Raw genomic sequence first — 16,621 nt, 5'->3', positions numbered from 1 at the left:
ACACCACAACCAAGTGTAATTCATCCCAAGTTCACAAGGATGGTTCAACATACACAATTCAATCAATGTAATACACTACATCAACAAAATAAAAGACAAAAACCACATGATCATCTCAATAGATGCAGAAAAATGCCTTTGACAAAATTCAACATCTATTCATGATTAAAACTCTTACCAAAGTGGGTATAGAGGGAACATATCTCAAAATAGTGAAAGCTATTTATGACAAACCCACAGCCACTATAATACTCAACGGTGAAAAGATGAAAGCCTTCCCACTAAAATCTGGAACAAGACAAGGATGCCCACTCTCACCACTGCTCTTCAGTATAGTACTGGAAGTCCTAGCCACAGCAATCATACAAGAAAAAAAAAATGTATCCAAATTGGAAGGAAAAAGGTACAATTGTCATTATATGTAGTTGATAAGGATACAAGATTAACATACAGAAATCAGTTGCATTTCTTTACACCAACAATGAAATATTAAAAAGGGAATGTTAAAAAAACAATGTCTTTTAAAATCACAACACAAAAAATAAAATACTTAGGAATAAACCTCACTAAGGAGGTGTAAGATTTATATGCTGAGAACTATAAAACATTAATACAGGAAATAAAAGAGGATTCAAAGAAATGGAAAGATATCCCATGTTCTTGGATTGGAAGAATTAATATTGTTAAAATGGCCATACTACCCAAAGTAATCTACAGATTTAATGTTATCCTTATCAAATTACCCACAACATGTTTCACAGAACTAGAACAAATAATCCTAAAATTCATATGGTACCATAAAAGACCCAGAATAGCCAAAGCAATCCTGAAGAAAAAGAACAAAGCAGGAGGCATAACCATCCAAGACTTCAGACAATACTACAAAGCTACAGTAATCAAAACAAAGTGCTATTGGCAGAAAAACAGACATATGGATCAATGGAACAGAATAGAGAGCTCAGAAATAAACACACTCACCTACAGTCAATTAATCTTCAACAAAGAAGGCAAGAATATACAGTGGATAAAGATAGTCTCTTCAGCAAGTGATGTTGGGAAAGTTGGACAGCCACATGTAAATCAATGAACTTAGAACACACCCTCTCACCATACACAAAAATAAACTCAAAATGGCTGAAAGACTTAAACATATAAGACATGACACCATAAAGCTCCTAGAAGAGACCATAAGCAAAACATTCTCTGACATAAATCATAACAATGTTTTCTTAGGTCAGTCTCCCAAGGCAATAGAAAAAAAAAAAAAGAAAGTAAACGAATGGGACCTAATCAAACTTACAAGCTTTTGCACAGCAAAGGAAACCACAAACAAAATGAAAAGACAACCTACAGAATAGGAGAAAATATTTGAAAATGATGAAACTGACAAGGGCTTAATTCCCAAAATATACAAACAGCTCATACAGGTCAATATAAAAAAAAAAAATCAAAAAATGGGTAGAAGACTTTAATAGACATTTCTCCAAAGAAGACATACAAATGGACAATAGACACATGAAAAGATGCTCAACATTGTTAATTATTAGAGAAATGAAAATCAAAACTACAATGAGGTACCACCTCATGCCAGCCAGAATGGCCATCATTAAAAAATCTACAAAAAACAAATGCTGGAGAGGGTGTGGAGAAAAGGGAACCCTCCTACAATGTTGGTGGGAATGTAAGTTGGTACAGCCACTGTGGAAAACAGTATGGAGGTTCTTCAGAAAACTGAAAATAGAATTACCATATGATCCAGCAATCCCACTCTTGGGCGTATATCCAGACAAAACTGTAATTCAAAAAGATACATGCACTCCAATGTTCATTGCAGCACTGTTTACAAGAGCCAAGACATGGAAACAACCTAAATGTCCATTGACAGATGAATGGATAAAGAAGATGTGGTAGATATATACAATGGAATATTACTCAGCCATTAAAAAGAATGAAATAATGCCATTTGCAGCAACATGGATGCAACTAGAGATTATCATACTAAGTGAAGTAAGTCAGAAAAAGACAAATACCACATGACATCACTTATATGTGGAATCTATAATGACACAAATGAAATTTGTATGAAACAGAAACAGAATCAGAGGCATAGAGAATAGACTGGTGGTTGCCAAGGGGAAGGGGAGTGGGAGAGGGTTGGGTGGGAGTTTGGGATTAGCAGATGCATTCTATATTATATATAGAACATATAAAAAACAAGGTCCTACTGTATAGCACAGGGAACTATATTCAATACCTTGTGATAAACCATAATGGAAAAGAATATGAAAAAGAATATATATATATCACTTTGCTGTACACCAGAAACTAACACAACATTGTAAATCAACTATACTTCAATTTTTTAAAAAAGTCCTAAAGAAAGACAAAGAAGGATCAATGCAAGAAGAGGATATCACACTCAACATATATGCACCCAGTATAGGGGCACCTAAATACATAAAACAAACACTAACAGAGATAAAGGGAGAAATTGACAGGAATACAGTAATAGTAGTTGACTTTAATGTTGACTGCAATGGCCAGATCTTCCAGACAGAAAATCAGCAAGCAGCAAAGACCCTAAAGTGTACAGTCCCTTTGCTGTACAGTAGTAATGAACACAATATTGTAATTCAACTATACTTCAATAAAAAAATAAATTAAAAAAATCACAGAGGTAAGAAATTGCATGGTTTTCTAGGGATAGCTACAAGTATTTCAGTGTGCCTGAAATAAGTGGTAGAAGATGGAGACAGAGAGGTAGAGACTGGATCATTCTCAGTGTTATTAAGGAGATTGAATATCCTATAAGAAATGGAAAACAATTGAAAGGCTTTAAATGAGAAATGTCATGATCAGATTTGTGTTGTGGTAGCAGCTTTGATGCAGCTTTAATGGCAGATTGAAATGGACAAGACTAAAGGCAGAAGGTTCAGGTAACAAGGTACCATTTTAGTTAAAAGATATAAGACCATGATAGTGGGGATGGTAGAAGGAGAGGTTTCCAAAAATATTTAGGTGATAAAAGTAGCAGAACTTGCAATTGATTAGTTAGTGATGGATACCATGCAGTCAGGAGAAGGTCCTGAGAGAGAAAAAGGAATCAATACAGCTCCAAGATTTCTAACTTGCATGATGAATTAGGAAGTGGTGCTACCCAATAAGATATAGAATAGAATGAAGGAACATGCTTAAAGAAGGTGATAAGTTAGACACAGTAACTTTGAGATACTTGTAAAATTTCTAAGTAATTAGATATATAAGCCTGAAGCTTGTGGGAGAGGACTGGACTAGATTATTAGGTCATTAACGTAAGAGGATGATTATTAAAACATAAGAGGATGAGATTGCCCAGAGAGAGTTAGAAAAAATGAAAAAGGAAATGGGCTGGAGGTAAACCCTAAGGATATAAATATTTAAAATGTTGGTAGAGTAAGAAGGTACTGAGTGAGAAACCGAAAATGGAGGATCATATAGACACAAGCAAAACCAAGAAAGTCCAGTGCCAAGCATGTCAAGAGAGTGAGAAGTTTCAGGAAAGAGAGAGCAATTGACAGTGATAAGAATAGACCTCTAATCTTATTTAGATGTTCCCAAGTCTTGCCTATATCTCTGATATAGCACTTTCAAATTGTACAGTAATCAGGAGCAGTTTTTTCAGGATTACTTGAGATACTGCCTCCCAGGCTTGAAGTCCTCAGTTATGTCCACCAAATAAAACATAACTCTTAACTTTTAGGTTGTGTCTATATTTTTTTAGTCGACATTTATGGCGACCATGGGTAAGGGACCCAGAGCTGATTTCTTTCCTTCACCTGAACTCTATGAGGATCTGGAGCCTTTTGGTACCAGCAGAGGCCTCGTGCCTACTCGCATCCTCGGGGAGTCCAGAAGAATTCGGATGAGCCTCTCCTGGTTCTAGGCTCTCCCGTTATTGGTTGATGATCCTAAGTTTTATTCGGTGGTGTTAAACTCCTCTCTGGAGGAGTAGGTTACCCTTGAAACTTAGTTTCAAGAAGAGGTACCTGGGTTACCCTCAGTGTAAAAGGCACTGGGAAGATTTTTGCTCAGTTTAGACACTGAGTGGTTTATCCTCAGTTTAAAGACTGGGAAGACTTTGCTCAGTTAAACACTGAATAAGGTTGGACTGGACTGAGTAATTAGGGGGAAGACTGGCCTGTCATTTTTCCTTGAATTGGCTACCTTAATAGAGTTTGTTGAAATAAAACAGAAATCTTATGAGAGCTTCTGAACTCTGAAGAACAGACTGTCTCCTCCTGGCTGGCAACAGCTTTCTCAGGTGAGTGAGAAACTTGCAGGAATGGTGGAGGCAAGTCCATGCAGCTGTCCTACAGGGAAACCCACTAATTTAATTAACAACCTGCTCAACCTGGGATGTGAATAAGAACTGGCCATCCCGCTATCTGAGCACCCATGGTGGTCTTATATGCCACCAGGAGAACCTGAGAAATGTAAGAGGGGGCTGAAACAACTCTGGGACAAAAGCCTATAGGAGTTAAGATCTCAAGCAGCAATTGGCCCACCACATGATCATCACATTGCACATGATCACCACTAGCAATTTTTATTTCAACAAATTGACCTCAGAAGGGAAATATAGCTTTCAGAACAAAAGAGAAAGGACGACAGATTGCCAGCCTCCAACTAATACCCCCAGCCAGGTTTACGTATGTACAAAACTTACAAGTACTTACTTAATTGGGAATTAAAGGAAATCTTACCCTAAAAATAAGGGGGCTCCTTTATGGCATATGAAGTTAAGTTTAAAAAGCTGGCTTGATAAAAGTATCTTTTCAGAGTTCTGACTTTAAACAAAGGCCTTCTAGGGGGAACTTGCATTTCTCTTTCTGTATCTTAGAGATGTAAATGTTCTAGCTGATCTTCCTAGAGCATTCTCTGTGTGTGTGTGTGTGTGTGTGTGTGTGTGTGTGTTTGAAAACCTGACCTCTGCCGTACTGTTTCTGAGAGTAAACTTTCTGGATCTTACTTAGTTGACATCTTTCTCCACTCTCTTATAGGGAAGGCTCTTGCATCTTATTGGTTTGAATCACTATTATAATATTTCATTAATGGCCAAATGATGGATCCTTTAAATTGGAGAAACTTCTTAATTGGTGGATTTTCTAGAGTGCTCTCATTATAAACAGCTGTTTTGTTGGTACCTATAAAAACAAAAATCAAATTAAAGGTGGAAGAAAGAAATATATCTAATGGTTAACCTAAGAACTTCCTTAGCTTGAGTCAAACAAAGAAAAACATTTGGGAAGCTTTATTTGTAGTCTTTGCTTCCCCTCAATAGCTCTTACAGATGTTAATAAAAACATTGGAATAAATTAATGTTAACAGGAAAAAAACATGTAAGAAACTCTAGATACTTTTTCCAGCAAGGTAGAAATTTTTAAAAAGACATCTCAAATGAATAAAGAAATCTTTAGATAGTTATTTAAAATGGGATAAATAAAATGAATATTTATGTGATTACCTAAGGTTAAATGGGCCAAAAAGGACTCCCTACAGGTCCTCAACATTAAAAGCCAACAAGTCTACTTACCCCAGTTTAAAATATACATATATTAAGAGCTGAAAAAAATTTACACTGAGATATCTGACCAGCAAGTATTTGGGGCAACAGTTGGGCCAAAGCACCTGAGTTCCTTGGCTCAACCCCCTCTGGGGATCCCAGAGCCTTTTATATAAAAATAGATAAAATGGGCAGGGAATAAAAAGAAAGAAAAACTTCTAGAACACCTCCTGTAAGATCAAAGTTTGTTGATTGGATCCTTATGAAAACTAAAGGTATAAAAAGTGACAGAATTGAGATGAAAGTATATAAAACTGATATATTTAAATGGGCTTTATATAAGATGGTTATGTCTCTTTGTTTAATTATATTGTGGGATAGGCATGTTTCACTGGGGAATGCTTCTTCTGTGTGGTATTGAAATCACTATGTTGTGTTTCAGGGGGCTCTGAAGAGCTCCAGTTCTTTATGGCTCAGTGCAGAAAGAATTTAGTGAGAGGCAAAGTGATAGATAAGATGTGATTTATTAGCATAGGAAGCTTGTGAGGCTTACAAATGGGTGGGTGAGAGGGTGCTGCCCCGAGAACATAGTGGGCTACAGTTTTATAATCAAAGGAAAAATAGCGAGGGGGAAAAGACCAACTTATTCCTCATTCTTGAGTAGACATCAAGCTTCCATCATCAGCTCCTCCTCCAGGTTGGGCAGGGGAGTTTTCTTGTCCCTACATGGTCAAGCTGGGACTGTCATGGCACTATGGAAAAATTATTTCAGGTCTCAGTACAATGAAGGTCTTTCACTTTGAAATGTCACCTTTCCATAAATTATTGTTTTTTATGTGTGCAGAGAACATGTCCCAGGGATTATTAACTTACTGAGCTTGCTGGGCAAGATGTGGGTCTCATGCCACAATTGTTTTATTGTTTTAGGGCATGTCCCATGCTTCTGCTGCATGGTTTTTTTGCTAAGCAAGCCTGATTGGTTTTGTGGTTACGCAAACCCACTTTCTTGAGTGATCATCAACTTACAGGGGTCCCTCATATTTTTTCTTTACTTACAATCCCCTAGTGGGATTAACTATTTAATCACCTAGTTTGTCCCTTTACTCTGTCCCTATCAGTATTATAAGACAAGGCATATAGATCTGCCCCTCAGGAAATATTAATTGAACATCCTAAAGGAAACCAATAGGGGTACCTGAGCCATACAAAAAGTAAAACCTGGAAGCTAACATTCAAGGGCTAATAAAAATAAAAATAGTGATTTTGCTCTGGGTTTAACTTGTAAACTCAGAAAGAAGGTCTTTGCTGAATGCCTTATACAAGCTTTTGAATGTATGATAAACTAAACTCTAACGTTTTAGAACATAGAGCTCATAAATTTCAGTTTAGTTAGAAATCTTCTCACTGATATAAAATATAGCTGGGCAAGTCAATCTTTTAGTATCCTTTAGGTGACAGACCTGTTCTTTGGGGAATTAAAAGCAACTGTCTTTCTCTTGCAGATCTTTACAAACCAGAATGTAAATTCAGGTCACAAGGACCTGAGGCTGAGCCTAATTAGCTCAATCAGGCAGAACCTGACACCAAGGGGAAAAAAATGACAAAGTGGCAGTTTTAAAATTCAAACCAAACTTTACAAATAGTAAAGCCTTAGTCATCTGAGCAAACAACTTTAATGTCTTCCAACTGTTCTTTGTAAACTAGTAAGTTTATATTGTAATACCTGATTCATAACTGGTGTTTTTGTTTTATTTATTTATTTTTTAGTGAAGCCATGACATCTCTAGTTTTGCCTGTTTATATGTCTGTGTACACATTATACATATGAGATATCTCTACCTCTGGAAGGTATTTTCAGAATTGAATTTATAAAGAGCTCAATTTTAAAGTAAGCACATACAAATTAAATAGGAAAGAAACTGGCTAAAATGACTTTCAGGTTCATGTGAACTGGGAAATATTCAATATTAAGTTGATACCTGGTATTAAAGTTAAAATCTGTTGATCTAATAGACATGTCTTTAGAGTCATCAACATTAAGTATAATATTTTATTGTGCCTAGGTTTAATAGAAGTCATATAAGACCTTATTATATCTATTACAAGAGAAATAACTTGATATGATGAAACTCTGTAGTAAATTTAACTGAGATAAAAACTTTTTGGTTAACTCTTTAAAAATAATTGTATTTTAGAAATGTCTACTTAAAGTGATCTCTCCAGATATTTGGTAACAAAGTTCTAGTGTTGTTCTAATTTAAGTGATGGAAGTTTATTAAATAGCTAGGTGATTCCCAAATAACATAAGATACTGAGACATCAATTACTAAACAGAGAAACTAAAGGTATTTAGGACTATAAATAAATATGTTTGGTGCCACCCTGAGATGTTCTCTATAAGAAAACAAATGTTTTTTAAGAAATTATCACTGGTATTATGTTTACCAATCTACAGAATGCTAATGTAAAAGACAGTTCATAATTGCTTACTTCTTAGTTTTCACTAGAAATTAAGGTTTTTAAGAGTTGAGGATTCTAATTTAAACATGTAATTAAAGCTAATAGGAATAATAAGGAAACATTTCAGTATTCTGTAGGAAAGTAGAATGTGTGTTTTCAGTAAAGAAGGTATGAGGAATGGAATTACATTTTATTGGGGGAAAGTATGTCTTAGAGCTAGTTGTTTTTGGATGGAAAGATAAGGGATGAGCCAATATGGATACAGAAAGTGATGAGAGATTATGGAAAGGAACTCCAAAGTTTTATGCATGGTCAGGATTAACTAATTTTAGACTGAAGTTAATTAAGTTAATGGATTTTGTTGTTAAGTAAGCTAGTACAAGACTGGAATTTGAACAAAGTTTCTTAGAGTGCTCCTTTTTGATAACAGATTGTGTGAGTTTCTGTGCCCTTAAGTGATCTGTATTTGTTTTGTTTTGTTTTTTTAATATTTTTGTGGCTTTGGTTAAATGAATAAGTATTGTTTTGCAGTGACCTATGATCCTGTTGCATTTTAAAACCTTTTTTATATTTTTAACAAACTTCCTAAATATCAAACTCTAACTAAAGTTCTTTTAGCCTCCAGCTGACCCTGGGGTGCTTCAAAGGGTTTTGAAGGAACCCTGAGATATCTCCGAGAGAAATATTAAACTAATTAAGTTTATTTGGTATGTTAAATTACATAAAGAACATTGCCAAGTGATTGGACATGAACCTTAGCTTATAATGTATGGATAAATGTCATTAATATACATATTCCAAAGTTTATATTAAATTCCTAAAATCTGATATGCTCTGATATGTTATCAGTCATAATTCTAGTGATTATCTTAAAATGTTATATGTCACAGAAATATCCAAGTTTCTTGCCAATTGCATTGTACTCAAATCTTTAACCATGCTATTTTAAGTTTTGTCTTTTATAGACAATCATTATTTTACTCTGATGCTTTTACAAAAATGAGGATCTTCAAGAAGACTCACAAAAAGGACTTTTTTAAACAAATATAAGTCTCTGATAGCCTTTAGATAACACCACTGAACTGAGGAACAAATGACGAAACTCTAATGGAAAATCTGATGACTTCATCCAGATCAACAGGAATTAATTTCATGGGACCAAATGAACTGAAAAATATGGTTTATAACTTTATGACTTTTTGGAAAATATACTAGCTTTAATCTTTGTTTTCCAAAAAAATCTTTCTTCTTATGCTATGTCCTACAACAAGTTGATAAAGTATACTTTTGTAAACAAAGATGAAACATTTATCTTTTTCTCTCTATCTGATTAATCCAGAATTTGGCTTCTCCAGCTGGCTCTCTTGTGAACTTGATGGTTTATTGCAACTGGATTACAATAATTGTTTTAATTTGTTCTTTGTTTCCAAATTGTTTATGCTTTGTGTCTCCCTGTTGCACTACTGACTTTATCAGTGTTACTAGCTGTATTACTTATATCCTGTCTATTTTATAAGGTTGTTGTCTCTTACTGTATCCAATGTGTCACCAGGCCTCCAACAAAATTGATGATGTTAGCTAAACATCTTGAGGACATAGATCAATTTAATGACTCATAAAATAATTGTAATTATTAGAGAAATGCAAATCAAAACTACAATGAGGTATCACCTCACACTGGTCAGAATGGCCATCATCAGAAAATCTACAAACAGTAAATGCTGGAGAGGGTATGGAGAAAAGGGAACCCTCTTGCACTGTTGGTGGGAATATAAATTGATACAGCTCCTATGGAGAACAGTATGGAGGTTCTTTAAAAAGCTAAAAGTAGAATTACCATATGACCCATCAATCCAACTCCTGGGCATATACCCAGAGAAAACCATAATTCAAAAAGACACATGTACCCCAATGTTCATTGCAGCACTATTTACAATAGCCAGGTCATGGAAGCAACCTAAATGCCCAATGACAGATGAATGGATAAGGAAGATGTGGTACATATACACAATGAAATATTACTCAGCCATAAAAAGGAATGAAATTGGGTTATTTGTAGAGATGTGGATGGACCTAGTAATAGTGTGATTCTAGGTATAGGAAGAAGCAAAAAGGGAAAACATTTCCTGAATCATAATAGACTAGTAAGACAGAGGATCCAGAGAATCTGTAATTATCAACAGGGCCTAATCCAGAAATTAGCACCTGGAGTGACATATCAACAAAAATTTTTGCCTGATCTGGGAAGAAACTCTGAGCACCGTGGGACAAAAATTGGTCATGAAATGTCTCCCAAGTATCGCTCAAATTTCAGACCAAGAGGAGGAACTAAGAAATCAAATATTGCCTGCCATATCAGTAAAAAATATATCACAGTCATCAATAATTGCAGTCACCTCTGATGGTGAGCTAGTTAGTCCTGAGGGAACTCAGGAAGGGAACAAAGAATACCTGCCATCTAGCAGGCATCAGACTACAGCCACTCTTGAAGTTGAGCTCTGAGGAGACTCAGGATGTAAAAACACTGGATACTGGCCCCAGGTAGCTGAGGTGTATATCAAAGGAATGATCTCAGTGAGTCCAGACTCTTGCATCTTCCCACATATAGAAAAGCACTAAATACTTTAAATTGAGATATCTAGCTTTCTTCTATTAACAGTAATCTTTTGTTGCTCTTTGTTGGAAAACTCCTATATATCCTAGCTCTCCCCTCACTTCCTTGGAGCAGTTTTCTCAGGGTTACTTGAGATGTTGCCTCCTGGGCTTGAAGTCCTCAGTATGTCTGTCGAATAAAACATAACTCTCCAAAAAAAACTGTACAGTAATCAACACTTTATCTGAATGCTTGAATTGTATTATAAGTTTCGCCAGGTCACCGACATTCTGTTTGACTATATATTCTAAGAACCTAACATAGTAGGTACCAAAAAAATACTTGAGGCAAGACAATTGAAAAGTATCAAATAGCAATAGAAAGTCTTTAGTGATAATTAGAAAAAGCTTTCATAGAGTGGCATGGAGCAGAAGCCAGACGATGGGTGAAAGGAAGGTAAGTTAAAACAGCTAATATAGAATATTCTTTCAAGAAGTTTGAAGAGGAGAGAAAGATGGGAAGGTAATTTAATGGTTGGTAGTTATGGCTGAAGGAAGAAGACAGTAGAGAAGGAGACTATATTTTTGTTGTTTTAATAAATTCTACAAATTAAAATATTTTATGCCAAAAGAATTTAGCTTTTACTAACTTGCATGCTTTAGAATTTAAATATATATATTTTTTGTTTTAAGTTAATGACAGAATAATAAAGTGTGCACATTGTGTTTGTACTGTGCTTAGATACTGTTTTCATTATGGTCATTGAGTCTGTTTCCTTCCTTCTTCAGAATCCTGCCATCAGTATAGAAATGAACTGCATTGATCTATTACAAGTAGAAGGATATAATTTGATAGCTGCCGGAACCTTAAATGGTGTGATCATCTTATGGAATTTTGTAACATCTACTGTCAAAGAAGTGTGAGTTGCATTGTTTCCTTAAATAATATAATCATTTCCATAAAAAGTTGCACTGCAGAAAAGCCAGAGTAACATTCAATACTTAAAAAAATAAAGCAATAAATAAAAGGGATGATAACTCTCTCAAGGAGGCTTTCCTGGAGGTTATCTTCACGAGGAGACTATGTTCTAAGTGTCTAAATCCCAGAATGATATGAATAAAGTGAATATTAAGTATATGTATTCCCAAGTGCTTTTACATTTACTCTTCTTGAGTATGTACTAGAGTATGTACATGCTTTCCATGTATAATCTTGTCCAAATTCATAACCTTAACAAATACTTAAAATACATAATAATTTAAAATAATAATCTCATAGCTCCAAGCACACATATCCAATTGCCTACTTGCAATTACACCATCTGGATTGCCAACAAGACCCTTAAAGTCCCACATGCCCAAATCTTCTTCCCAACCTACCCTCCCCCAAAACATCTTTTCCTGTATTCCCATTGACACCACTATCTACTCAGTCACCAAAGTCAAATGGTGAGAAGTATTCAAGAGGGGTTTTCCTTCTTATTCACCACCCCAACACATTACTACAGGTCAGTATTAACAAGGGCATGACATATGTAATTCTACATCTCAACCAATTAGATTTGCTCTGTTCCACAAACTTTACTCTCCCCTTGTAATCCATTTCTAAATGTCCTTACCATTGGTTATGAAGGAAATAATGTAACATTGTATTATTTGTTATGGATGGATTATAAATAATAAGCTTTCCCCAGTTGTGTAATTGGGCTCTAAACAAGGGCCATGTATGAACACCTTATGTCAAGAGAGTTTGTAAAATTGTACTTTGAGGTACAAGATAGCCAAGAACTTTAACAATGAATTAAAAACAAAATCAATTCTATCTAAGCATTTGGGGGAAGGAAAGAGGTATAAAAGAAGGAGAGAAGAGAGTCAGAGAGGACAAGGGAAAAGAAAAAAAAAAAGCAAAAGAAATCTCTGCCTGTCTAGCTATAGTACCTTGCGTACATCCACCTGGACTCCATGACCCTTTCCAGTCTATGTCAGAGTTTTCACTTTCAACCAAGTTTTGGGAGGAAAGAGTCCTTTCTTTTTTGATTCTGGGTATATTTTCCTTTGAATCTTTAGCTGAAGTATCTGTTTCGGCAGACCCCTCCTCTGTACCTCAGCTCAGGTTCTACTAGGCCCTGCCGCTAGAATTCCTGTCATCCTTCAGTTCCTTCCCTTCAATCCTTGCCCTTAGGCTTTTCTCACAGACTGTATACTTGTCATTTTATTCCTATATCAATATACACTGCACAATTCCTCACCTTCTTATTAATTCAGTTCTCACATTGTGTCAGCTTGTGTATGACTCACTACTTAGGGAAAACATATAGACTAAAAAGGCAAAGACCATAGTCCTACTGCCACAGCTTAAAAGAGACGGCAGCTCCCCTGAGAATATTCCCAACTCAAAGGTGAAGATCTTCCTTGTTGAAGTGCTAAGCATTTTACCAAGGGATGCATGCAAATCCAATACCCAATCAAAGAAAAATAACTGACAGTAATGGGTCATACACAGTGTCCTCTTCCTATAACAAGATGATTATATAAAAACAATTGATTTAGAATCACTGGAGTATTTCACATAGCATATAATTTAACACAGAACTGTCCAAGGTAATTTAGGCTTAGTTTAAAGACTCTAAAGTTGAACATGGTTTCCATATTCCTGGTGGGGGCCATCTCTACCTCTACCTCAAACTTTGCTTTAAGATCCCTTCACCAGTCAGGAAAAATAAGCTTTCTCTTTCTGTTCAAAACCCCATGCTTTTTTTGGGTGCAAACTAGAAATTGTTGTTGCTAATGAATAGTCCACTTCACCATTCAGTTCACCTGCAGAGCAGAAATATGTAAAAAGTTGGAGCTCAACAAGTCATCAAACTCACAGGCTCCTCTTTTGAGCTTGGTTCACTCCCCAGGAGGTCCTTCATCACTTGTCTGCCCAAATTAGCAGAGGCAATTTCCACTAAAGGAAAAAGAACAGTTTGCTACAAGGTCTATTTGCTATAAGGAATGTCAAGTGTGGCTTAAAAGCCTACCATGAAGTGCCAGGACAGGCAGTGGAAGACCATCGCTCTGCTCCCAGGAAACTGCCTAGGAAGGTGTTCTTGGGAATCTGGGCTAATGGGAGACTCAAGCAGCAAGAATAGTGTGATCACCAAATTACCTGCTTTTCTTCTCCACTTAATTATAAGCTACTTGAGGGTAGTAACTACATTTTATTCAAATTTCTCACTCCACTTATTCAAAGAGTAGAAATCTATTCTTTAAACTGTATGAAACTACCAGGAGGTTATATAAGCTCACTCTGTGTACTATAGGTTGAAAAAATAGACCAACTAATTGACTTAAAATACTTCTAAGCACTAAAAGATCATGTTGTTATACAGAACCTTATTAAGGAAGGTATGTTCAAATGCTATACCTCTGGGTTTTCTCTCCATATTCAATGAACATTTCAGGAGTTGATTAGCTCTGCATGGGATATATGATATAGTAATGTAAATTACCACATTTGTAAATTTTTATCATGTAAATGTATGCTTATTCCTAGGTACAGACCTGAAGATTGCTTCACTGTGGACCCTGACTTGGATCCTAAACGCTTTAGAATTAATGACATACTGTTTCTCTTTCGTAATCCTGAATGTGCAAGGTAACTCAGTACTTATTGATCAAGAAATACTGTCTGGGACTTATGTGGATGATATAAAAAGAGTTCTCCTCATCCCAGCATTTAGGAAGGTACGGTTGATGGAAGCCATAGTTGGGCTGACTAGTTGGCTTCAGCTTTCTTCCTTGTTATTGTTTTTGTAGGTGGATGGTCCCCAGGAAGATTTAATTTGCTGTGTGGGGATCTAATTTCCCTTACCATTTCAGTCCACAGCTCCCTTTACAACAGTAGCAGAGAGGGAAAATGCTCACTTGACAATATTTGTAGCCAAAAGACAACTCTATGAGCACTGATGTAAAGCAGAGAAAAGGATTTATAGGGCAAATATGAAAGATCATATGGCAGCAGTTTTCATATGACATCTACTATAGCTGAGCAATCTTCACTTCTGAGAGAGCAGGGAATTTTTTTTTTTTAATTTTAAGAAAAGGTGATTTTCCTGTTTGTATTTGCTTGAGAGCTCTGATTTCAGTAAACAATAGGCAATGGTAAACACATCTCTGGAGAGAAATCAAAGGCTTCTGTACTATCATCATCCAGAAGTGAGCCAGAATGTAACACCTTCCCTACTCCTTGACTTGAAATGTTCTTATTCTGAGAATATTTTTAGGACCTCATCTGTATATATCTGCACCAGAACCCTAAGCCACTTTGCAGCCCATTCTAGCAGAATTGGAAACTGTAGAGCAGAAGTTACCAGGTTTTCCAGGCCTCCCCCCTGCCACCCCACTCCCCACCATTTCATTGTCAGAGCCTCTGGGACAAAATCTAGCCTTAACAGTGGGACAGTGCAGATTTTTATTTCCCACACCCAGGCAGTATCTACAGTATCCACACCAGAATCCACAGATGATGGCAAGAGTAATCACCTGAAATTAAAACAGAGGAGAGCACCCTTTGAGTATGATAGATTATCCTAACTTTTCCTCTTTGGGCTTCCTCCCTCTCCTTGTAGGAGATCAAGTCAGGATTCCATATGTTCTTCATCCCAGTGTGATTCTAGCAAGGGTCCACAGAGTAGTAAGGTAAGCAAGAAATAAGGAGAGTATGTCTTCCTGTTATACCCAATGTTGGTTCAAAAATAGTGATTTGTTGCATATAAGTCCCTCCCCTGCATGTATGTAAAATCTTTTTTGTTTTCCCTAAAAAGCAATGTCTAAACTGTCTTCATCTTTTTTTTCCTACTTTTTCAAGACTTTTATATCTGCAAATAATCATGAAGAAAATAAATTACATAGGCTACTTTTAAGTTCATAAAATAATAATTTTAGACTATCTCTTTTGCTAAAAAGTATTACACAATTACACACATTTCACAGAGGGAAGAGACAGCATGTAATTACATAATGTAATGTAATGCCATGGTTTTCAAACTGTGTTCTCAGTTCCAATTTTATATATTTTTACACATTTCATTTCTAGTTAGGATTTTGTTTGAAGGAAAGTTTTCAGTGCATAAATTATTTTAAAAGCACTAGCGCAGTGGAAAAAAATAAGCTTGTAAAGATATGTGTCAGACAGACTTGCACTTAAATCCAAGCACTCCATTTATTATCTGATTAGCTTTAGAGATGTCACTTAATCTCTTGAGTTTCTGTTTCTTCATCAATAACAAGGGAATAATAAAACCTAACTGGCATGGTTGTGAATGGAATTAGAGATCATATACACCAAGAACACAGCATGAACTAGGTATTTAATTACTCTCGTTATTATGCTACACTGGAGCCACTAGGAAAAGGTTGTGTTACAAATACCCTATTTATAAGCATGAAAATCTCTTAATACATCTTTTCAAAGAATTAATTAAAAAATAACTTTAAACCTAATGCTTAAAAAAAAACAAACTTTAAACCTAATGCTTAGAGATATAAATTTAACTATGAAAAAGTCTATTCATCCAGTATATCTCATTTCCTTCCAATGTCATAGAAATATTATCTCTTTTTCTCCCCGAATTCAGGGAAGCAAACAGAGCATACATGACAGTGAGGTTAAAGGTCGGTATGAAATCTCCTCTCTTCCTTATAATAAAACAATTCATTTGCAATAGGGAGTTTAGGTGATAGAATACTTCTAATTAACATATATTCTTTTTGTGACTAAATGTTAAGGTGCTATAGGATTCAGTAGTCTAAGAAGCAGAATTTCCATTAGGATGATACCTTTTAGTTATTAGTTAGTTAGTTACTACTAACTCTAGATTTTAAAAATCCAAAATATTACTGAGCTTCTTAGTCTCCAGCCCATTTCCCTAAAACTTATACTAGATTCATAAGCCATTTTGTAATGTGTAAGACTTATACTGGATGTTTATCTAGTTTTAGCTGCTATGTACAGTGCAAAGTCTTTTTCAATAGAACCCAAAA

General features: G+C 35.6%; 1 protein-coding gene across 1 annotated transcript in view; it reads left to right on the top strand.

Annotated features, from left to right (window-relative positions):
* Positions 1-16,621, top strand: part of WDR64 (WD repeat domain 64) — a 168,443-nt gene that overhangs the window by 111,487 nt on the left and 40,335 nt on the right. Inside the window, exons 16-19 of the mRNA XM_061185418.1 lie at positions 11,384-11,514; positions 14,133-14,234; positions 15,208-15,277; positions 16,216-16,252. Of these exons, the coding sequence (XP_061041401.1) occupies positions 11,384-11,514; positions 14,133-14,234; positions 15,208-15,277; positions 16,216-16,252 (340 nt within the window). The remainder of the gene's footprint in view (positions 1-11,383; positions 11,515-14,132; positions 14,235-15,207; positions 15,278-16,215; positions 16,253-16,621) is intronic.

Source organism: Eubalaena glacialis, chromosome 3 (genome assembly GCF_028564815.1).
Source record: "Eubalaena glacialis isolate mEubGla1 chromosome 3, mEubGla1.1.hap2.+ XY, whole genome shotgun sequence".
Taxonomy (NCBI): Eukaryota; Metazoa; Chordata; class Mammalia; order Artiodactyla; family Balaenidae; genus Eubalaena; species Eubalaena glacialis.
The sequence above is the reverse complement of the archived record's forward strand: the minus strand, read 5'-3'. Positions and strand labels throughout refer to the sequence as shown.